The sequence below is a fragment of the Octopus sinensis genome, linkage group LG12, assembly GCF_006345805.1.
Source record: "Octopus sinensis linkage group LG12, ASM634580v1, whole genome shotgun sequence".
NCBI classification, from domain to species: Eukaryota; Metazoa; Mollusca; class Cephalopoda; order Octopoda; family Octopodidae; genus Octopus; species Octopus sinensis.
In genome coordinates, this window is record NC_043008.1 from 68,347,402 (window position 1) to 68,373,320 (window position 25,919).

The 25,919-nt window shown below is 38.0% G+C and overlaps 1 protein-coding gene and 1 long non-coding RNA gene across 2 annotated transcripts; both read right to left on the reverse strand.

Moving 5' to 3' along the window:
- Positions 1 to 1,515: 1,515 nt before the first annotated feature.
- Positions 1,516 to 18,599, reverse strand: LOC118765661. The gene is made up of 3 exons (XR_005001529.1): positions 18,474 to 18,599; positions 9,080 to 9,159; positions 1,516 to 2,469 (listed from the first exon to the last, which is right to left on the reverse strand). It is a non-coding gene; the product is annotated as an uncharacterized LOC118765661 (long non-coding RNA).
- Positions 18,600 to 24,540: 5,941 nt separating this feature from the next.
- Positions 24,541 to 24,861, reverse strand: LOC115217940 (cytochrome c oxidase assembly protein COX16 homolog, mitochondrial). Its single transcript, XM_029787658.1, has one exon. It carries the CDS (start codon positions 24,859 to 24,861, stop codon positions 24,541 to 24,543), a length of 321 nt encoding a protein of 106 aa, XP_029643518.1.
- Positions 24,862 to 25,919: the final 1,058 nt, after the last annotated feature.

Here is a 25,919-nt window from a genome sequence, read left to right on the forward strand (position 1 = left end):
GAGGCAGCATGGTAACAGCAAAAACATGTGATGGCCATCAAACTACATGCAACTTTTTATTCTCAAGCATGTGCAAGCTGATGTCATCCTATTTGATGAAGAATATACAAGTAAGCTAACAATCAAGCTATCAGTGATACCTTATTTTAGCTGGTCAGAATGGACAAGACACTGGAAACACCTCACATTATATGTAAAAAAAATTCCAGCCATGTTTATTTATATATAACAGACTAACTAGATGGCTAGTAGCTTTTCATTGGATGTAAGCGCAAGTATTGTTTATTGTTTCAGATGAGCAGAGAGGTATTCACGGTTATGTCAACTGTTTGTTTCAGTAGCAACAAACTTATCCTAGTTATCTTGTAAACTGTTTTCTCAATGGCAACAGACATATTGTAGGTGTGAACATGTGAACTGCCTGTTTCTATAGCAACAGACTGAACACTGACAAGATTTTGTGCACTGTTGTTTCTGTAGCAAAAGACTCATCACAGATGTGATCATATCAACTGCTTACATAACAAAAGACTTATCACAAATGAGATCACATCAGCATCTTACATAACAAGACTTATCATAAATGTGATCACATCAGCTATTTGTTGCTATAGCAATAATTTCATCATAAATCTTGTGGTATCAACTGTGTTTATATAATAACTAACTATCACAAGTAGATCATTTCAACTGTCCACACAGCAAGTGACTTATGATAAGCCCTTCCTTTTAACTACAGTTATGATTTCAATGAAAAAAGGATAGAACAGAAGTGCTATTATTAATTAATGCTGGAATATAAAGAAGCAAGCGAGAGGAATCAAGCTTCTGACCAAACTTTATGGAGCAGATTGATTTTGAAAAGGTTAAACAAGTGGATGCACAGTTAATGGTAAACAAGATGTACAAAGAGATGTTGAACTGGAATGGTGAATGCTGGGGGTCTACACTAATATTAAGTAGGAATTCCAGCCGATGTGAGATAAGAAACACAAAGTTTGAAATTTGGGGCATCAGATGTTGAATGTGAAAGGAGACCCAGAGTGTACTGTTGATAAGAATGGTTAAGCATAAGAGTAGAAGATTTGTAGATAGGTATTTAAGTAGGCAGTAAACAGGCACACAAAAAGGCGGGAGAGAGAGAGAGAAAGAAAGGGAGTAAGTGAGAGAAGAGAGGAGAAAGAGTAAAAGGTAAAAAGAAATTGGGACAACAAACAATTAAGAACAGAAAACATCCACAAGAAAACATAAAAAAAAAAGAAGCAAAGAATTAAGTAGTTCCTATTTATTCACACAAGAACCTTGGGAGTTGAGCAAAGTTATCAAGAGCAGGGCTATTGCGAAATTGGTATTTATATGACAGAACTATGTAAACCATAAAAGTGAAAAGGGAAAAAACTGGGGAAAAAAAAAATTATGATATCAATGACAATGTAGATGATAATAACGATGATGATGATGGTGGTGAACAAGATGGCAAAATTAGAAGGAAAACAAAGACGTACACACATTACATTGGTTGTTATTGTTTTTTTTTTATTTTCAAGATTCCAACATTATAACGGTTAAAGACACAAGACCAGAAATTTTGAAAAGAGAGATTCAGTTGACTATATAGATCAGGGACTCTCCACCATTTTTTTTTTATCTGTGGACCCCTTTGATAACTATTTTACTCTGGTAGACCCCATAGCTATTCAATGCTGAAGAATTAGTTTTTTAGAAACTTCTTTCAAAATTCTTATTTTGTTTCTCACACATTAACTTCTCTAGGATGAACTATGTAAAAAGTTAAAGAAAGAAACTTAGCTGTTTCTTGCAATACATACCAATTCATACAACATGAGCAAACTTTTTTCAGGGTTCCTTAAAATACTATTGTAGATGCCAAATTTACTATTTCTTGCATGGACTCCACAAAATTTTATATGGGCCCTTAGGGACCATATAGACCCCTGGTTCAGAACCACCGATATAGATCATTCTCCCTAGTATTTGACTGGTACTATAGTTTATCAGCAGTGGAAAGACGAAGCACAAAGTTCAGCCTTGGGTAGGATTAGAACACAGAATGTAAAGAACAGTGATGTATTTTGTCTGTTGCTCAACAAAATTCCAAACTATTAGAAACTAATGCTTATAGCACAGTCATATCAAATCAACTCTTTTCTTTCAATAATATTTCTTCAAAGGATTCAAATAATAAAAGTTTTTGTTTCAGCCGTTAAAAATCTACATACAAAAATATATTGTCATTTTGTGTCTTAATTTAAACATTTTTTATCTGAGCAAATGAATATTGTTTTTATCTGTATTTTTTTTTTTGCCTTTTTATTCCTGAGCACCTTTTCACATTGCAGTGTAAGGGATGGGTCAAACCCATAGATAGATAAGAAATAAACAATATGCTTCTTGGTGGCACCATCTTCATCAGCACACTCTTGATACAACAAAGTGTGCAGGAAATTTCTGTCCAAAAAAAAAAGAAAGAAAAGAAAAATGAAAGTGCATATGTATATATGTATGTGTGCATGTATATATATGGTGCCTTGCTGTACTCAAGAAGACCCATTCACCACAATAGAATTGATACCAGTGCTGGTGCCACATAAAAAGCATCCAGTACATGCTGTAAAATGGTTGGCATTAGGATGAGTATCCAGCCATAGAGATCCTGTGAGAACAGAAAATGGAGTCTGATGCAGCCCCTGGCCTTACCAGTTCTGATCAAACCAACTGTACCATGTCAGTGTGGAAAACAGATGTTAAATTATGATGTTGATGATATATATATCTATATCTATCTATCTATCTATCTATATATATATGAGGAGAAGTTTCAGACGTGGAAGCAAGGATTAGAATCGAAGGGCCTTAGAGAGTCAACCTAGCTAAAACCAAAGTCCTAATAAGTAGGAAGGTAGACAAATCACAATCGCCTTCAGGTAGATGGCCCTGCTCGATCTGTGGAAAAGGTGTAGGTAGGAACTCTATAAGATGCACCAAGTGTAAGCTATGGACACATAAGAGGTGCAGCAATGTCAAAGGAAGGCTAACTAGGAAGATGGTTTTTGTATGTGGCAGATGCTCGGGAGCATTAACCTCTGAAAATCTACAGAAAACAACTTCCATCACTTTCCAGGGGGAAAAACTAGAAGTAGTGGATAGCTTCCGTTATCTTGGTGACCAAGTCAGTAGTGGGGGTGCTGAAAGTGTAACTGCTAGAGTAAGAATAGCCTGGGCAAAGTTCAGAGAGCTCTTACCTCTGCTGGTGACAAAAGGCCTCTCGCTCAGAGTAAAAGGCAGACTGTATTATGCATGTGTACAAACAGCCATGCTACATGGCAGTGAAACATGGGCCGTGACTGCTGAGGATATGCGTAAGCTTGCAAGAAATGAAGCCAGTATGCTCCGATGGATGTGTAATGTCAGTGTTCATACCCGACAGAGTGTAAGTGCCTTGAGAGAAAAGTTGGACCTAAGAAGCATCAGTTGTGGTGTGCAAGAGAGACGTCTACGCTGGTATGGACACCTGTTAAGAATGGATGAAGATAGTTGTGTGAAAAAGTGCCACACCCTAGTGGTTGAGGGAACCTGTGGAAGAGGTAGACCCAGGAAAACCTGGGATGAGGTGGTGAAGCACAACCTTCGCTCTTTAGGTCTCACTGAGGAAATGACTAGATACCGAGACCTTTGGAAGTATGCTGTGCGTGAGAAGACCCGGCAGGACAAGTGAGGCCATAACCTGTGGCCCCTACCTGGGATGTAGTCAGTCCACCTGTGCATACCTTCCTTCTTGGGACACATAACTCTACTTGTGAAGACCTGTTGAGGCAAGTGAAAATCAAAAACCAAAAACAAAAATCAAATCAAAATCAAAATCGATCAACATCAATGGAATTGTAGTTGTGGTACCAGTGCCGGTGGCACATAAATGAACCATCCGAACGTGGCCGTAGCCAGCACCGCATCGACTGGCCTCCATGCTGGTGGCACGTAACAAACACCATCCGATCGTGGCCGTTACCAGCCTCGCCTGGCCTCCGTGCCGGTGGCACATAAAAAGCACCGTCCGAGCGTGGCCGTTCGCCAGCCTCGTCTGGCACCTGTGTCGGTGGCACATAAAAAGCACCCACTACACTCACGGAGTGGTTGGTGTTAGGAAGGGCATCCAGCTGTAGAAACACTGCCAGATCTGACTGGCCTGGTGCAGACTTCGGGATCCCAGACCCCAGTTGAACCATCCAACCCATGCTAGCATGGAAGGCAGACATTAAATGATGATGATGATGATGATGATGATATATATATCCATAAATTATCCTTACAGCTTGCACAATTTATTCTAACTATTTATTATGTGCAACCAATGGAGCCCATATGGAAGTGTTCTGATGTTCCTAATAAAACTTTATTTGTTTGCATGTGTTTTCTATTCAACTCTGCTGAGCTATCCTTATTTTAAATTTTTTTCTGAATTTTCCGAATTGTATAGGTAATTTATGGACACCTTGTATGTATGCATATATATGTGTGTATGTGTGTTCTTTCATCTTATATTTGTTTTAGTCATTTAACTGCAGCCATGCTGGGGCACTACCTTGAAGGGATTTTGTCAAACAAATTGACTTCAGGACTTTTTTTTTTAAGCCTGGTACTTATTCTGTTGGTCTCTTTTGCCAAACCACTAAGTTACGGGGACATAAACACACCAACATCAGCCATATGGATCAGACAGAATTCTTTGCAGCAGATTTTATATGGCAAGATGCCATTCCTATTGCCAATCCTCACCTGTTTCTAAGCAAAATAATATTTTCCTATGTATTTCACTCATGGTTAACTCTCCCCTTGAACATGGCTTGTGTGGTTTTCACAAGCCTAACTTCGTCAGAGACCACTATATCACACAGGAGGGTACTCTGTCAAAAGGTATCTCTAAGTCAACAAACTCCAAGTACATAAAAACCACTCCTGTTGGTGCAACATTAAAATCACCCAGTACATGCTATGGAGTGGTTGGCATTAGGAAGGACATCCAGCTGTAGAAACCATGCCAGAACAGACAAATGAAAACTGGTGTGGTCCTTGGCCTTACTAGCTCCAGTCAAACCTTCTAACCCATGCCAACTTGGAAAATGGATGATAAATGATGATGATGATGATGATGATGATGATGATTGGAAATGAACATCCTGGCTTGTATGATGGTGATGCTCATTTACAAACCATCATGTGATGTCTAGACAAGAGTACACACAAATATGCACACACAGATTGTATGATGATTATGTGAGAATGTTAGTGAAACAAGGGTGCTGACTGCAGAGGACATAATGTAGGCTGGAGAGGAATGAAGGTAGTATGTTCCGTTGGATTTGCAACATCAGAGTGCATGACCGACAAAGCACAGCTGTGTTCAGAGAAAAGTTGGGCATAAGAGAAATTAAATGTGGTATGCAGGGGAGGAGAATGCATTGGTTTGGACATGTGATGTATATCAATGAAGACAGCTGTATACAGAAGTGTCTGTCGCTGAAAGTGGATGGTACCCGTGGAAGAAGAAGACACAGGAAGACATGGGATGAAGTGGTGAGGACTGATCTTAGGATGATCAGAGGAAATGACAGTGGACCGAGATGTTTGGTGATATGAGGTTCTAGAGAAGACCTGTCCACAAAACTAGGTGCTGGAAGAGTTGTGTCCCACCCACATGTAACAACACATTTTCACCCACTCTACCTTAAAAAATCGAATTACAATTCCTCTTCTAACTGTATCTTTCTTTTCCTTGCATTTCCTCTTCATAAATTATGATTGATTTTCAATCCCCTTTCTTGCCCTCACTGCCCTGTTCACTCTATCGCTGCTCCATACACCCCCAACACCCACACTCACACCTATTTTTCTAACCAGGTTCTAAGCACATATTCTTGTTGGTTGTGAGTATACCCTAGAACTACATCATCTCTCTTCTACTCTCTCTTACATTTTTGCCGTTTCTGACACACACTCTCTCTCTCCTTCTGTTTTTCCTCTGTCTAGGTATCCAAGTATCTCCTTTCCATCAGCATACTTATTTCTAGCCTCTTTCTTCTACCTCTCTCTCACTGGGTAACCATGTACCTCCTCTATAGCAAGACATCTATTTCTGCCTCTCTATTTCTCTGTTACACTCTAAACATTCATCACAGTGGATCACCTCTGATGCCCTCCCTGCTGTGACAAGACACCTGCTTCTGTCTCTGTGTCTTTGTTACACTCTAACCTTTCATCTTCTGACACAAGTTCCATTTCTCAAATGTCCTGCCCCTCTCATAATCCCTTATCTTGTGAGTTACTTGGTTACCCTGCCAGTGCTGGTGCCATGTTAAAAACATCCAGTCCACACTGTAATGTGGTTGGTGTTTGGAATGGCATCCAGCTGCAAAAATCATGCCAAAACTAACTTCACCTGTGCTAGTGTCACATAAAAAGCACTGAGTCCACTCTGCAGAGTGGTTAGTGTTAGGAAGGACATCCAGCCATAAAATCCCTGCCAAAACAGACACAATAGCCTGGGGTAGTTTTTCTACCTGGATGGCTCCTGTCATCTGTCCTACCCATGCATGCATGGAAGATGGATGTTAAACGATGATGATGATGACATATATATTATTTTGCATGGGTGTAGCAATACTAATAACCAGTTGTTAGAACTCACTATACTTATGCTTTTGAGTATAGTGTCATGTGAAAACAAGGCATAATATCAATGAATGACAAAAGAACAGGAGTTACGTAATCACCATTAGCTTACAGCTGTTTTTGCTACATGAAGTAGAGCTCTCAGAGCTGGGTGCTTATGCAACATCCTACACAGACACACACACACAAATAAACTCATCATTTTCTTTCAATTTCCATCTACCAAAGCCATTTGCAAAGCTGTGGTTGACCCAAGTCTATAGTAGATGACACTTCTCCAAAGTGCCATGCAGTTGGATTGAAGCAAGACCACATGGTTGAGAAGCAAGCTTTTTAACCACACATATGTGCTCAGCCAAGCCTCAGAACACACACACACATTTATTTATTTATTCCACTTGATGAAGAACCTATACACAGCTGTTGCTGAAAAATATTCAAATGTTTTATGATAATTTTAAAGAACAATCTTCTGTAATGGTATATGAATATAAACTCAGCAATTCAAAGCTGGCGTGCAGTGTAGAAACAAATGTTGTGTGATCTACTATTAAAGCCTGTTAACCTTCATCCTTGTGTTATTTTACCCTTTATATATATATATGCTCTTTCTAAAGTGGCTGCTATGAGGAGGGTATCCAGCTGTAGTAGAAATGCTCCCAAAAATAGAACATATAAGCAAGTTGGGGTTTCCCAACCTGTCTAGAAGGGCAGTAACTCCAAATGAGAACTGACTTGGACTTTGATATCCAATCCAACCTATATCAAAAATGGGAAGGGGACATAACTATGTTAAATTTTAATCTTTTCCTCACCTCAACAAGTAATTCAAGCTAACAAGAAACCTAATAAGCTATAGCTTAACCTGCTAGAAATAGTAGCCAAATGTCCTTCAAGTCAAACCCTACTATCCTGAAAAAGAAGACAATTGATAATTTAGTTCTAGACATTCCTAAGAGGGATGGTCATGGTTGGAATTCCTTTGCTTACAGGTCTATTCATTTAGAATGATCTGGAGTTAAATAAGCATCAAAATTATTTTAAACAGAAGTAATGATGTTTCTGCCCATTGGGAGGGTACGATTGATTAAATTAACTTGTGTTACTAGTATGTTATTTTAAATATGTCACAGGTCTTCATTACATCTGAAAAATCAACTTGTTCTTTGTCTAGAATACATAATTTAAAGCATATCCTTTCTTGAATCACAAAATTCCACATAGTCCATGCTTAAATTTAGTTTCTATAGTTGTAAGTGAATTTAAGATGAATTTACCTACTGGATAGAAAGCCAGTCTGTCACAAGTAATTCCCTACTATGGTACAGAATAAATAAAGGAAGAAAGATGGGAAAAAACCAAGACATTGTAAAATAAACTTTCTATTTAGAAATATCAAAGCATCTTTCATTTCTAACAATGAAGTTAATCATCATCATCACCATCATACCTCCATTTATTCTGGCATGGGTTGTTGGGTCTGTTCCAGCTTAGAATCAAGTCACATGTTCGTCCTGGTTCTTCCTCATTTGAGACAGGCAATACCAAACTAAAATATCAATCATTTGTTTTTACAGAAGACATACTTTTGTCATGGTTTATACTAGATATCTTCCCTATCACCAATCATTCCATAGTCCAAAACACTGCCCCATCATCATTTAACGTCCGCTTTCCATGTTAGCATGGATTGGACGATTTGACAGAGGACTGGTGAACCAGATGGCTGCGCCAGGCACCAATCTGATCTGGCAGAGTTTCTACAGCTGGATGCCCATCCTAACGCTAACCACTCCAAGAGTGTAGTGGGTGCTTTTACATGTCACCGGCACAAGGGCTAATGTTGTTACAAGTTCCGTGTCCCTTACAGTCTGTGGTCCTTACTCATCATCATCATCATCCTCATTTTAACATCTCTTTTTCAGTGCTAGAATGGGCTGAATGGAGTTTATTGTAAAATAAACTCCATTTCTATGACCAGATGCCCTTCATGTTGCCAATTCTCACCTAATTCCAAATAAAGACATGTTTTTGTAGCATGTTGGAAATGAATAACACTGCTAATATGCTAGTGACATGCATTAATAATTATCATGCAATATTAAGACGAGCAGAGACAAACATACACACACACACTCATCCACCATACATGCACACATACAGAGCTTTGGTCAGCTCAGGGCTATAGTGGAAGACACTTGCCCAAGGTTTCATGCAGTGGGACTGATCCTGAAACCATGAAGTCGGAAAGCAAACTTCTTACCTATCCAATCATGCCCATATCTACATTGATATAGAATAAAATTATCAAAGTCAGTTCCTGAGATGAACACCATTTCACCAATGTGACCCCATTGATTGATAATTTATATAATGAAGAAACCTAACTTACATTCTATACTGATGCCATCTGTTAGTCTAAGATTGATCTAGGATGATTTTTATAGTCTCTGTTGTCATGGCATTTTCTTACTGCAATAAAAAAAAAGAAAGAAAAAAAACAAAGATTGTTTCAGATATTATTATAATCAAACAGGCTGTGAGGAGGTTTTAAAGTGTTAGGTTACTGTACTTATGGGAATATGAGTTTAAATCAGATTACAATTTTCTACTAATGACTGGAACCTAGCAGTCTTGTACTTTAATCTCTCTACTAAGCAATTATAAACATATTCTTTTATTCTTTTACTCGTTTCAGTCATTTGACTGCAGCCATTAAAGGATTTTAGTCAAACAAATCAACTCCAGGACTTATTCTTTGTAAGCCTAGTACTTATTCTATCAGTCTCTTTTGCCGAACCACTAAGTTACAGAGACATAAACATACCAACATCAGTTGTCATGTGATGGCAGGGGTACAAACACAGACACACACATAAATATATACACACATATATGTACAACAGGCGTCTTTCAGTTTCTGTCTACCAATTCCACTCACGAGTCTTTGGTCGGTCCAAGGCTATAGTAGAATACACTTGCCTAAGGTGCCACACAGTGGATCCAAACATTAATGGCTCTAGTGTTAAATATGGCACCTTAACTTATCATAAAAAAAGAGATAATAATTGTTTCTAATTTAAGCACAATGCCAGCAGATTTGAGAAGGAAGAGGAGTAGTCAATACCAATACTTTACTACTTTATTTTATTGATCCCAGAAGGTTGAAAGGTAAAGTTGACCCCAGCAGAATTTGAACTCAGAATGTAATGAGTTGGGAGAAATACTAGTAACTATTTTATCTGACAAGCAAACACTTTTGCCAGGTCACTAACCTTATTAATATTAATTCTAAGGTGGCAAGCTCGTAAAACCATTACCATGCTGAGCAAAATGTTTAGCTGCATATCTTCTGGCATCATGTTCTGAACACAAATGCCACTGGGGTCAATTTTGCCTTTTGTACTTGTCAAATACTGGGGTCAATAGATATGACTTACTCCCGTCCTGAAATTACTGGCCTTGCACCAAAATTTGAAATCAAAGTTAATTCTTTCTAAAATGGGCAGAAGGCCTGAAATTTTAAGAGAGGGGGGGGCTAGTCAATTACATTGACCTCAGTGATCAACTGGTACTTATTTCATCAACTTGGAAAAGATGAAAGACAAATTCAAACTCGGGAGAATCAAAACTTGGGACATAAAGACAAACAAAATGCCACTAAAGCACAATGTCCAGCATGTTGACAATACGGCCAGCTCACCATCTCAGTAATGATAATAACCTTTTCTACTATAGGCACAAGGCCTGAATTCTAGAGGAGAAGGTCAGTCAATTACATCAACCCAGTGCTCAACTGGTACTTATTCTATTGACCCTGAAACAAAGAAAGGCAAAGTTGACTTCCATCAAATTTGAACTCATAATGTAAAGTTGGACAAAATGCTTACCAAATATTTTGTCAAACATGCTAATAATAATAATAATCCTTTCTACTGTAGGCAAAAGCCTGAAATTTGGGGGAGTGGGATCTAATTGATTGTATTGACTCTAGTATTCAGCTGGTACTTATTTCATTGAAGTTGAAATGATGAAAGGCAGTTGGCTCTAGTGAGATTTGAACTCTCAACATAACAAGTCAGAAGAAATGCCACCAGACCTGTATTTCATATGACACTAAAACAGTTCTGCCAGCTCACTGCTTTGATGATGATGATAATGATAACGATTTCAAATTTTTGTACAAGGCCAACAAGTTGGGGGAAAGGGTAAGTTGACTGCATCAACCCCAGCACTCAAGTGGTACATATTTTATCAACCCTGAAAGGGTGAAAGGCAAAGTCAGCCTTAATGGATTTTGAACTTAGAATGTAAAGGCAGATAAAATGCCACTAAGGCAGCGAGCTGGCAGAAACATTAGCACACCGGGCAAAATGCTAAGCAGTATTTCGTCTGTCTTTATGTTGAGTTCAACTTTGCCTTTCATCCTTTCAGGGTCGATCTAATCAACTGGCCCCTCCCCAAAAATTCTGGGCCTCGTGCCTAGAATAGAATGTACATTTTGAGGTGCAGGAGTGGCTGTGTTGTAAGTAGCTTGCTTACCAACCGCATGGTTCTGGGTTCAGTCCCACTGCGTGGCACCTTGGGCAAGTACCTTCTACTATAGCCTCGGGCCGACCAAAGCCTTGTGAGTGGATTTGGTAGACGGAAACTGAAAGAAGCCCGTTGTATATATGTATGTGTGTGTGTGTGTGCGTGTGTGTGTGTGTTTGTGTTTGTCCCCCCAACATCGCTTGACAACCAATGCTGGTGTGTTTACATCCCCGTAACTTAGCAGTTCAGCAAAAGAGACCGATAGAATAAGTACTAGACTTACAAAGAATAAGTCCTGGGGTCGATTTCCTTGACTAAAGGTGGTGCTCCAACATGGCCGCAGTCAAATGACTGAAACAAGTAAAAGAGTAAAAGAGAGAGAGTAAGCATTTTGCCCAGCATACTAATGATTCTTCCAGCTTGCCACTGTAATGATGATAATGATAATAAAAATCTTCAGTTTGTCATGAGTGTTTGAGTGCTATACTTTTAATGAATTTAACTATGGAAGAAAACCAAAGACATATTTAAATATAACTAACATAAGGAATCAGTGTTATGAAGGTTTATAAATTTATACAGCAAAATAGCAATAACAACGCTTACATAATGTGGAATTTCTACGGGTCCTGCTAATAATTATTGTAATGTTAATATAGCTACATTTCTAGGATGGTTTTAAAAGAGAAACGGTAAATGATATAGTTCTTATTAACAATTCCTAGGAGCAATGAACATACTCACACACACACAGAGGGAAGAATTTCCAAAATTACTTAATGGTAGGCGGGGCTAAGTAAAAATGAAAGTCAAAAGCTCAACAATCTATGAATGCAATTGGTCAAGGAGCAATGAAACAGATTAATCAAAAAAAGAAATATATATATATGGGTGGAGTTAAAATACATCCTTGATATTACTACTTAATAACTACTGTTATGAGGGCTGTTTATAGAGATGAAAGAATTTCCTTAAATACCAGATAGTTGTTTGTCAAGCACCAAACTGTAAGTTGACAGGAAACTAATAGACAAGAGAAGAAGGGTCGGGGTGAGGGAGTAGTAAATAGATTTATCATTTTTTTTTTTTACCCCTTGTTTACTTTTGTTTTTGTGTATTTAAAGCTGTAGTGAAACAATGAATTATTTATGTATCTCAATACAGGAAAAACTCAATTACAATATTACTTAATAGGTTTTGCACTTATAAACATACACCATAACACATAAAATGTCCCATATAGATGAGTTTTATATAAGGTGTGGTTGTGTATAAGAAGTTTGCTTTCCAACCACATGGTTACAGGTTCAGTCTCACTGCATGGTACCTTGGACAAATGTCTTCTACTATAGTTCCAGGCCAACCAAAGCTTAAGTGAGTGGATTTGCTAAAAGGAAACCAAAAGAACCATCATCATCATTGTTTAACCCTTCTGTTACCATAGGAGTGGCTGTGTGGTAAGTAGCTTGCTTACCAACCACATGGTTCCGGGTTCAGTCCCACTGCGTGGCACCTTGGGCAAGTGTCTTCTACTATAGCCTTGGGCCGACCAAAGCCTTGTGAGTGGATTTGGTAGACAGAAACTGGAAGAAGCCTGTCGTATATATGTATATATATATATATATATATATATGTATGTGTGTTTGTTTGTGTGTCTGTGTTTGTCCCCCTAGCATTGCTTGACAACCGATGCTGGTGTGTTTACGTCCTCGTAACTTAGCGGTTCAGCAAAAGAGACTGATAGAATAAGTACTAGGCTTACAAAGAATAAGTCCTGGGGTCGATTTACTCAACTAGAAGGCGGTGCTCCAGCATGGCCGCAGTCAAATGACTGAAACAAGTAAAAGAGAGAAAAAAGAGAGATATGTTGCCTGTTTCAATTAATTTTTTAAATAATGAAGAATTTAATAAAATACCTTTATAATTATTAAGCTTGGGTCTGGAACAAATTACCATAAAATTTTGATAAAAAATTATAATTGAGACCACTTTAAAATGTAAGTTTATGCCACAGAACCCGAGAGGCCTCATGTGGGTTGGCATCTAAAGGGTTAACATTCACTTTTCCATGCTTATATTGGTCAGACAGAATTTGTTGAGGCAATTTTTTTTACAACTGGATGCCTTTCCTGTTGCCAACCTTTGCCTGTTTCCAAGGTAATATTCCTTATAACCAGACATTTTTATGGGAGATTAGAAACAAAGGGCACCATGATATTTGTTCCACTAATGAAGCTTTGGTTGGATAATGGTTATAGTAGAAGATGTGTACCCATGGTGACAGACAGTGGGACTGAATCTTGTGTATGTGTGTCCTTGTTTTGAAATTGCATGACGGTTGTAAATGAGAGCCACTGTCATACGAACAGTGTCATTCATTTCTGCTATTCTACAGAAACATGTCTGGTCATGGTGAAATATTACCTTGCTTGGAAACAGGAAGGGCATCTGTCTGTAGAAAATCTGTTTCAATAAATTCTATCCATGCAAGTATGGAAAAATGGATGTTAAAACGATGGTGAATTCACCTAATATTGAAGTTTGGGAACAATGTATAAGCATAGGAATGATTGTGATTAAAAATTTCAGTTCCAAACCACATATTTTTTGATTCCGCACCATAGTGTAGCACATTGATCAAATTTCTTCTATTAGCACCCAGAACCGCACACATACATACATCCACATCTGTGTGTGATCATCATCATTTAACATCTATCTTCCATACTGGCATGAGTTGGACTGTTTGACAGGAGCTGGAATACCTAGGAATGTGCCAAACTCCACCGTCAGTTTTGGCACGGTTTTTATAGCTGGATGCCCTTCCTAATACCAACTATGTTATAGAATGGAGTGGGAACTTTTTATGTTACACCAGCACTGGTGAGGTCTCCTTTAGCATGGATTTATGGTTGGATGGCTTTCCTAATGCCAACCACTTTAGAGTGGACTGGGTGCTTTTTACAAGGTACAGGTACTAGTGAGGTCATCACATAACTTGAAAGACAAAGATCCCTAGACTAAGGGGTGGGAGTGGTACTGAAGGAAGTGGCTTAGTGCCAGGTGATGAAAGGTTAAACTACGATAGAGGAGCAGAAATAGGCACCTTGCAGTAGAGAAGATACATGATTATCCTAGTCAGAAGGAGAGAAAGGGAGAGCAAGAGTAAGAGAGAGTTAAGGAAATGGTGGTGATGTGCCAGGACATACTTTCAAGGTACCAGTCGTAGAAGTAGTGTGGGGGAATGTGCTGCAACAGTATGCAACTACCATTTGTTAATCATTACCTACTCCTGGTGGATGACACCTTTGCACCACTCAGGGGACAACCCCAAAACCCATGGGTCTGTTTGTGTAGTTGTTGCTGGTGGTGGCGTTTATGAGGTTAGAGTGCAAATTCTACCGCAGTTTCTCTTAGCTGCCTTCTATGACAAGCGAAGGAAATGTTGCATCTATTCTTTAACATACTGGTCCTTACACAGTATTAGAGTAATGTGAAATGAAGTGTTTTGCTCAAGAACACAACATGCCACCTGGTCCAGGAATTGAACCCATGATCTAGTGAATATGAGTACAACACTCTAATCACTAGGCCACATGCCTTCACAGGGTACAACGATGTGAATATAAATGGAACAGTAGAAGATTATTCAGGGTGCATGAGTAGGGAGTCGAAGAAGGTGCAAAAAGGGAAGAGGGGAGGGAAAGTGGGAAATACAGTGAGTTATGAAACATGAGTATGTAAAGGATAACAATGATACTATTGGCAGAGAGAGAAAGAGAGAGAGAGAGAGAGATAAAAGAGCAGCTTTGGGCTGCAGAAGTGCAGAGAGAGAGAGAAAAGTATAGTGCATGATGTTTGTGCCTCTCTTGACATCATGCAAATAGTTGTAATTGAGTGCTACCATCAAACAAGCAGTGTCCTCCATATTCAGTCTTCTGTGAAAACATATCAAGCCGGAAATATTGCCTTGTTTGCAAACAGGTGAAGGTTATCCACAGGAAGAGCATCTGACTGCAGAAAATCTGCTTCAAGGAAGTCCATCTGATCCATGTAAGTGAATATCAAAATGATGATGATGATGGCGACATATTTGGAGAAGTAAACATTAAAAATGGTGATGATGGATCATAACTGGCACTCGGTTATGATGACAACGAAACAGTCCGCTCATGAAATTAATGTGCAAGTGGTTGAGCACCCCAAAGACATGTGTACCCTTGATATAGTTCTCAGGGAGATTCAGTATAACACAAAATGTGACAAGGCTGGCCCTTTGATATACAAGTACTACTCATTTTTGCCAGCTGAATGAACAGGAAAAACATGAAGTGAAGGGTCTTGCTCGGGGACATGATGCACCACTGGGAATCGAACTCACAACCTTATGATCATGAGTTGAATGTCCTAACCACTAAGCTATGCACCTTCACTAATGAAACACACCTCCAGTCATAATTATATAGTCTAGCTATAAAAACCAGCAACAACCTATTAACTGTGCATTTAAGAGGTTCGTTTCATAATCACACAGTTTGAAGTTCAATCCCCCTGTACAGCGCCTCAAGTGCCTCCTATTACAGATGGCAACTGTATGGGAGCCCATCAAAGGAATTCTTCCTTTTCTTGGGTGCTAGATACCACTTGGTCCACGGGCTAGAATTCCTGTTTGAGGGTAATTTTCTTCTTTACTTCCATGCCTGTAATCCTTTAGACCCTGTTCCTCCCTTGATGAAGCCATTAAAAATATAACCATTTTTTTTTTCAGTGAAAAGTCCAACTCATTTACTGTTGTAAAGTTAGAAAAATAGGTTTTCTATATTTGTTTTTAGCTTTACAACTATAGTTCAATGTTTATAAATATGAAACAGTATATTTATTAGAGCAAGGTATTTTACATCTGGATAGAGACCATTCCTGCTGCTAGCCATTCAACTATGAAATATGAGTGAACTGGTGAGCCATACTATGCTGTAGTTTGACTTGCGAGAAATAGTAATCAAACATCCTTCCAGTTACTCACTACCATCTTAAATAAAAAGAGGTAATATTTATCCCTATTTAAACATGGATGTTCCGTTAGAACAAACAATACTGCAGTAGATACCATGAAAGAAGTTCTCATATTGGCTTTATAGTGCACAATGCACTCGTTTATATCTCTAGCAGGGGGAGATAAATCCCTGCCATTTCCAGCACCAAGAACACGTGATTTCAACCTTTTTTTATCTCCTCAGTGATGGACAATGGTGATGTCGATCATCATGTCTCATATCTTAGTATCTGGTCTCCCTTAATAAAGAAGGGTACATTGGACAATATATCCATTTGTTGCAGTCTTTCATGAAATCCAGCATTCTGAGATCAAACCTAATCACTTCTTTTCATATATCTATGCGTGTGTGTATGTCTTTGTGTGTTTCTTATATTTGTGTTCCTCTGAAAAATCACTGACGTACATGTGGCAGTGTTGCCATTTCACCTGCGAGTAAACAATTTGTTGATTTTGTACCTTTGAAAATATGTGGAATAAGAGATCCATTACTTGAAAAAACAGGTAAGGGTAAGTGACACGAAGGTCATCCAGCTGTAAAACAATGCCTCAACAATATATTTGTCTAACTCAAGCTAACATGATAAACAAACTAATCAAGTATACATGAAGGATCTCCATATAGTTTCTTATTTCTTTATTGCCCACAAAGGGCTAAACATAGAGGGGACAAACAAAGACAGATTACATCAACCCCAGTGCATAACTGGTACTTAATTTATCAACCCCAAAAAGATGAAAAGAAAAGTTGACCTCGGCGCAATTTCAACCCAGAACATAACAGCAGATGAAATAATGCTAAGCATTTCACCTGGCGTACTAACGTTTCTGCCAGCTTGCGTCATACAGTTTCTGTTTACCAATACCACCTAAAAGGTATTGGTGAACTCAAAGGTATAGTTGAAGATACTTGTCAAGAAGTGAGCTGGAACTCATACCTTTCACCAATATTAAGAAGGGAAGTTTTATATCAGGAAAAGATGTAAGCATCAGTGGAAATTTGGTGCTCTTTGAACATAGTTCATGGAGATATAGGAGTTTCCTTGTAACTGTTGATGTTAGATATAAGTGAATTTGGAAACTGGTCAGAAACCTGTATCAAATGACACTATTGTTTACAATTGCATGGAAGGAAAGTGGAAAGCAAAGAATAGAATTGGAAACTTTTGCAAGTGTCAATGGGAGTGCAGAATGGTACAGGCTGTGGTGTGGTGAGCCTTTTTTTATTGTTGAAGCCATCATGTACTCTTTGTGTTAGGTTTGTAAGTAGCATGGTTGTTAAGTGAAGTGGTTTCAATTCCTGTTGTGATTTGGAGACAGGATGTTGGTGTTGGTGAAGTTCATCATATTATTTTTGATCTTTTACTTGTTTCAGTCATTTGACTGTGATCATACTGGAGCACCACCTTAAAGGGTTTCAGTCGAACAATTTGACCCCAGGACTTTTTTTTAAACTCTTGCCAAACTGCTAAGTTACAGGGATGTAAACACACCAATGCCAGTCGTCAAGCAGTGGGGAGGACGCAAACACAGACACAAAGATACACATACACACACATATATGACAGGCTTCTTTCAATTTCTGTCTACTAAATCCACTCACAAGGCTTTGGTTGGCCCAAAGCTATAGTAGAAGACACTTGCTCAAGGTGCCACGCAATGGAACTGTATATACATGTATACATATATGTATCATCATCATTTCACCTCTGTTTTCCATAATGGCAAGTCAGAAATATGAGTCTTGCAGTAAATGAGATACATGGCTATATCAGTAGGAGAGAGCACAGAGAGAGCTATATATATATATACAAATTGAGATAGGGGTTGTAAATGCAACCCTCTATGGGATAACGTATATCCAATATACTGCTAGTGAAGTACCCAACAAAGTTAATACATAAATGTTAATGATTGCGATGCAATCAATTCATTTACTGTATTATATGGGCAAAGGTAAAATGATTTACCACAAATTATTAATACAAGATAAGAAAATGGAGAAATACATCTAAATCAAATATCAATTACCAGATAATACTCAATCACATACTTTATTAAACCACCACATAAGAGACTGTAGGATTAAATATAAAAAGCAGAACAAATCAGGGGAGCAAAAGAGAGAGAGTCAATTGATAAGACTCAGAGATTTTCAATATAGAAAATACTTAGTAGTGCACAAATGATTTGAACTTACACTCTGAAACCTTCCCCTATTGGTTGCATATCCTTGACCTTTTGTGAACATCTACCAACATTATGAAGTAATTCTGAGACCCCCAGAAGCAGATGTCGGACCTGTAACACCATACCTTCTCCCCTTAATTTTCTGTGTCTTTGTGTAAGTTTGCTCTGTTAACATATAAATATCTATATATTTATACATAAATATTCATCATCTGAATATTTTCAGTCTTTGCTTTCTCTCTATTTGCATGTATATATGAATGCCTATTTTGCATATATAGCCCAAGTAGTTTTATTTGCATCACTCTCTCTCTCATATATATATATATCAGCAGCATTTAACATCTGCTTTCTATGCTGGCATTGTATGTATGTATATATATAAAGCTGAAGTTGTCTGTGTATGGCAGGTTTGGTAGCCTTCAACTAACATTATCTCCTCCGAGACCCTGTGGCGCAAGTTGAACAAAATTGAGAGTATGATAGAAGAAGAAAAAAATTCAAATCGGATCATGTTAACACCAAAAATTATTTACATCAAAAAGGTGCTTTTTTTCTATGGAAATCCCTATTTTTTAATGATTTTTGACTGCTGTCACCATTTTTCGGTGAATTTCAACCAGAAAAATGTTCACTTAAAGAGAATAACAAGCTACATAATGCAAAATTTTTACTTTTCAAAAATTCCAATTCTAAAGGGTCAAAACAAACTTGAGCAACGTTGGGCGATACTGCTAGTATATATATATATGTTAGCAGCGTTTAACATGTTTTCTATGCTGGCATGGACTGGATGGTTCAACAGGGGCTGGCAAGCCAGATGACTGCATAAGCTCTACTGTCCGCTTTGGCATGACTTTTATGGCTGGATGCTGTTCCTAATCTCAACCACCTCACAGAGTGTACTAGGTACGTTTTTCATGACACAAGCACCACTTCGATTAGCAACTATACGAGGAACCAGAGTATTGTCCTGCAAACAGCAGTGTACACAAGAGAAACTTGGAAAAGGATTGCCAAGATCACTTCCAGGGACAGAATCACAATCTCTGGAGTCATGAGAAGAGTCAATCAGCACAGCCTGCAGGAGGTTGTGGAGGAAATAAAAGTGAAACTTGTAGGTCATATTTTCCAACTGCCAGAAGAATGAATATCCTATTTCTTTACTATCCACAAGGGGCTAAAACACAGAGAGGAATATCCAAAACAGCTATACTATGGGTAGCAATAGAAGGATGAAGGAAGAAAGGGAGACCCAAGAAAACATGGTGTGCCACCTTCAAAGAAGATCTGAAGTAGCTATACTCAAAATCAGAATGATTGTAGATGTCTTACTGCTTGATGTACAAGCTAACTATAGGCAAGGAACTAAGGCTACACAGTAGATGCAGACATGGCATAGGAGCAGACATGGTTATAAAGTTGAGAAGTTTTTCCTTAACCTTATGGTTTTGGGTTCAGTCCCATTGCACGGCACCTTGGGCAAGTGTCATCTACTATAGACCCAGGCTAACCAAAGTCTCATAAGTGGATTTAGGTAACACAGACTGAAAGAAGTCTGTCATATGTATATGTATATGTATGTGCATATAAAATTTTTTACTTTTTAGTTCTTTCAGTCAGCAAACTGTGACCATGCTGGTGCACTGTTTTGATGGATGTATTCTTTTATTCTTTTACGTGTTTCAGTGATTTGATTGCAGCCATGCTGGAGCACTGCCTTAAAGGGTTTTAGTTGAACAGATTACCTCCAGAACTTATTCTTTGTAAGCCTAGTGCTTATTCTATCAGTCTTTTTTGCTGAACTGCTAAATTACGGGAACATAAACACACCAACACCTGTTGTCAAGCAACGGTGGGAGTTGGGGTGGGGCAAACACAGACACAAATTCTTATATATATATATATTAATTGTTATCGCCATATTAATATGGCATTCTTATAGATATAAGAATAAACGCTGCCGCTGATTAGCTCCATGAGGCCATCGCCTTAAGATAGCTATTGATACACAATCTGTATCCATTATAACCTTCGAACAAGACGTCAGTGGCGACACCTGCTAGGTCTGACTACGCTACATTGACAAGGGGCAAATACCCTGAAACGCGTCTGTAGCTGTCGGACTGGCAGTGTGAAGCGGCTGACCTCCCTTGTTCGAAGGTTATAATGGATACAGATTGTGTATCAATAGCTATCTTAAGGCGATGGCCTCATGGAGCTAATCAGCGGCAGCGTTTATTCTTATATCTATAAGAATGCCATATTAATATGGTGATAACAATTAATTTCCAGTAACGCTGCCGTAATCTCTTTTATAGAGACTTAGTAATTTTAATATTTCTATTATTGAAAACAAGTGGATGTATTCCACTGAAACTAGGTAAATAGAAACCTTTGAACAGAGACGTCAGTGGCGACACCTGCTAGGTCTGACTATGCTACATTGACAAGGGGCAAATACCCTGAAACGCGTCTGTAGCTGTCAGACTGGCAGTGTGAAGCGGCTGACCTCCCTTGTTCGAAGGTTATAATGGATACAGATCGTGTATCAATAGCTATCTTAAGGCGATGGCCTCATGGAGCTAATCAGCGGCAGCGTTTATTCTTATATCTATAAGAATGCCATATTAATATGGCGATAACAATTAATTTCCAGAAACGCTGGCGTAATCTCTTTTATAGAGACTTAGTAATTTTAATATTTCTATTATATATATATATATATATATATATATATATATATGTATATATACATACACACACACAATGGGCTTCTTTCAGTTTCCATCTACCAAATCCACTCACAAGGCTTTGGTTAGCCTGAGGCTATAGTAGAAGACACTTGCCTAAGATGATATGCAGTGGGATTGAACCTGGAGCCATTCAGTTGGGAGGCAAGCTTCTTACCACACAGCCACACCTGCACCTATAACAAAAAAAAGAAATGGAAAAGAGACCCCAGTACTTTTTGTAAGCTTAGTACTTATTCTATTTTGAAGAACTGCTAGGTTACAGGGACATGAACAAATCAACACTAGTTGTTAAGTAGTGGTGAGCAAACACAAACACAACAGGCTTCCACAAAGTTTCCATCAACCAAATTCATTCACTAGACATTGGTTGGTTCAGGTTATACAAGTAGTAGTTGACATTTGTCCAAGATGTCAACCAGTAGGCCTGTACCTGAAACCTCATGGTTGCAAAGTGAGATTCTTAACCACACATGCATGCTTTTGTCTCGAGATGTGCCGAAGATTTTCTATTTTGGATATATTTGGGGTACTTAGGTCTGCTCAAAACTTAGTGCTTGCTTTTTCCATGGGTATGAGTAAGTATTTCACTTATATCTCACGTATTTATCGCTGAAGAGGGGAAAATTCTTATGAATTAACCCCGAAATTGAGACCAATACGGTAATAACGGATTTTTTAGAAATTTCTATCGGTTTGTTTCGAGACGCATAAATTATAATGGTTATAGACAATTTTTGTCTTTTTTTCAGCATATTTGGCATTAGAATTTTTCTTTTGCCCTTATCTTGTATATATATATATATATATATATATATATATATATATATATATATATATATATATATATATATTTATCATAAGAGATATATACACACACCCAGCATACACTCTAAAGTAGTTGGCATTAGGAAGGGAACCCAACCACAGAAACCAAGCCAAAGGCAGTGAGTTGGCAGAAACATTAGCATACCGGGCGAAATACTTAGCGGTATTTCGTCTGCCGCTACGTTCTGAGTCCAAATTCCGCCAAGGTTGACTTTGCCTTTCATCCTTTCAAGGTCGATTAAATAAGTATCAGTTATGCACTGGAGTCGATGATTTCAACTTAATCTGTTTGTCTGTCTTTGTTTGACCCCTCCGTGTGTAGCCCCTTGTGGGCAGTAAAGAAATAAGAAACCAAGCCAAATCAGATTACTGAATTAGGTGCAGATCTCTGGCTTGCCAGCTCCAGTCAAACCATCCAACCCATGCCAGCATGGAAAACAGACATTAAAGGATGATGATGACATGTAAGACAATTACAATGAATATGGAGATAAGTACATTTGCATTTTTTTTTTCCTACAGTCGATTATACAGCATATTTGATTTAAATTTGTCCAATGCATATTTCTGCTGCATAGGCAACTAACAATTGCATTTGCATCCAGTTACTTATGACTGGTTATTAGTCTATACAACTTTAATCAAAGTCAGCACACCATAAATTCTTGATTTAACAAAATTATTTCCTCCTCTGGAGGATATGCCATAATTATCAGAGACCAGCTCATGAGAAGGGAGATAATCGCTTGACTCACTCCAAAGTTGACATGACATGACATGAAAAGCACAGGTTATTGTCTGGACATAAAAGGACAGCCCTTGACACATATTTCCGGCTCAAACGCCATCACCAGCATAAAAATTGTCCAACCTTATTTCTAGTAGCTAAGGGACGTGCGTGAGTGCGTTAGTGTACCCTGGTCTCGATTTCGCATGATAGCTGTAAACGAGTATCACAGTCATACAAATGGTGTCCTTTACTTGCAACCTTCCGTGAAAACGTATATGGCCACGGGGAAACCCTGCTTACTTGGAAACAGGGGTGGGTTGATGACAGGAAGGGCATCTGGCTGTAGAAAACTTGTTGCTTCCACAAATTCCATCTAACCCATGCAAACATGGAAAAGTGGATTATTAAAAGTATTGTTTTACTTTCTTTACTGTTTTCTGTGTTGGGAATGTTATGGAAAAGGTGCAAGTATTTTTGCTGTGTGTGTATGTATGTGAGAGAGAGAGATTATTGTAATTTTCTGATGTTGATGGTAAGGAAGGGACATGAGGAAGCTACTAAGTGGTTGCTTGACATGCAAAAAATTGCTGCTAAACTCCCCTCAAACAGTAATTAACGGTCTTAAGATAGTTGACTATATTAAATATACAGGATAATCTGTGTCTGTGGAATATGGTTGAGACCAAAATAGAGGAAAGAAGTGACACAGGCAACTTGTAATTTCGAACTTATTTTAGGAGGACAGAGGCATGAAGGGAGAGAATAAACAAGTTACCAAAATACCACAGGAGAGAAACGAACACGTTCATTCACTTCACAGTAAACATAATTATTATTATATAAAAAACTGCTTCATATTTCATTTCCTCTATAGCATCAACCCAGCTTACTTGTACAATAGCTATCTAAATTACGATTTTAGTGTAGATTACATGTCTAAAATACGACACACGTGTACGTTAAAATATGGCACAGGTGTTGTCGTTTAGGTGTTTAAATAAGGATTCAGTTGTAATTTAGGTGTCTAAACTACGGGTCAGTATTAGTTTAGGTATGGAAAATACGATTAATGTGTATGTCTAAATGTACGAATACAGCTCGGGTATGTTTTAGTGTCTAAGTAACAACTCAATTGTAGTTTATACATTTAAAATGCGGTTCAGCGGTAATAAAGGTGTCTAAATCACAACAGAAGTGTACTTTATGTTTAAAATAGTGACAGCAGTTACAGTTAAAAATAACATAAATTAAACAAAGGTTTGGTTTTATCTCTATTTTAAAGTCTCCGGTGTTAATTTAATAAAGAACATAAATCTTGTGTTTTAAATTTACCAAACAACATGCTTCGATATTTCAAAACATAATTGGTTATGTTTTATTCAACTAATAAAGAAGTTGTTAGAAATTAATAACAGTCTAGCTCCTCATTCATTCATTTTTACCAAATCTGACTTCAACTTTCATTTCTTCCATTAAAAGCCGGTAAATATACTAATTAAATTTAATTAAACAAGACTAACAAATTTTCTGCTTTATATCAAGTTAGGGATAATGTTAACCAAAGTTAGAAATTTACTATTATTTTTCCTTGTATATTATTTAGAACAATAGAAACCCCACAAATTATTTTAGACACTATAACTACAGTTTAAAATAAGTAATTTGCTTTTAAACTGATGTACAAACAAAATTAATTTGTTTATATATTTGACAAACTTCTATGACGCGGTAAAACTCACGCTTCTTCAATTAACAAAATGTTACCTTCAAGAACTGGCCTTTCCCCTTTGTAGATCTTGTACTGTTTTCGAATCTTCCCAAGGTCGAGGCCCTCGAATGTTCTCCCAAGTATCAAGATCCTCCTTTTTCATTTCGTCGTAGATTTTCTCAAGTGTTACTGGTTCCTCTTTAGCTTCAATTCCTGTTTTTTCGGCGATTTCCTTAGCAGATGTGATTTCCGATTTCCTAAACTGATACCTCAAAGTTGCGTATTCTTTAAGTAAAAAGGAACCACCCACGATTAAAGTGATGAACGGAAGACCATGCCGTACAAAACGACTCTTGACAAGGAGACGGGAACGTCCCATAATATATCACAGACTTACAGCAGTAATAAAGACATTTATCTGTTCCGGGGAATTTATAGATTTCAATCACTTAGATTATGAAAGGAATTTTTGAGGGTAGGTGAAGAATTATCGATGGTTCTAAAGAATATGTATAGACAAGGTATATGAAAGATCACCAGCTGAAGGTTTTTACTTTGAAGTAGCAAGGGACGTAACTCTGAAAGACCGCTATTATTTGGAGAATTTAATGTTGGTGGAAGTTTTAGTGTTGGAAACTATAGAAGTTGCAATGTATTGTTCCAGCAACTTCTGGGAATAATAGAGATAAGGGAGAAGATTACAAAGGTGTAAATGAGAATGACAATGCGGTGAGAATGATGTCTGACACTTATATCAAGAACGAGAGGCTACACAGTGCTGAGGTTTAATTGAGAGTATATAATGTTGAGATTTAGCTATGGTCTGAGAGTGGACAGTGTTGAAGGTATTTAGTGTTGTTGCTTAGTGAGAGTATATAATGTCGACATTTATCTAAGGGTACGCGATATGAAGGTTTAGTGTTAAGCTGCCATGTATTGTTCTAGCAGCTTCTGAGAATCGTAATGATAAAGAAAATGATGACGAGGGTGACGATATGCTGAGAATTATCATCATCATCATCATTTAGCGTCCGTTTTCATGTTGATATAGGTTAAACTGATTGGAAGCGGTAAGCTGGGGAGCTGCACCAGACACCAGTCGGTTTTGGCTTGATGTATTGGGTATATTTTTCTTGCCACTGGCACAGGTGCCTTTAAGGTGTCATTAGTACAAGTACCTTTCATGTATCACCAGCACTGCCGATGACTACAATTTCACTTAGCATGACCATGTCTTCTCAAGCACTGTAAATCACCAAAAGTCTCTGTCACTTGTCATTGCCTCCAAGAGTCTCAACATCTATAAACCATATTTCACCACCTTGTCCTATATCTTCCTAGATCTACCTCTTTCACAGGTTCCCTCCACAGTTAGAGATTGGCACTTCTTTACGCATCTGTCTTTGTCCATACGCATTACATCACCATACCAGCACA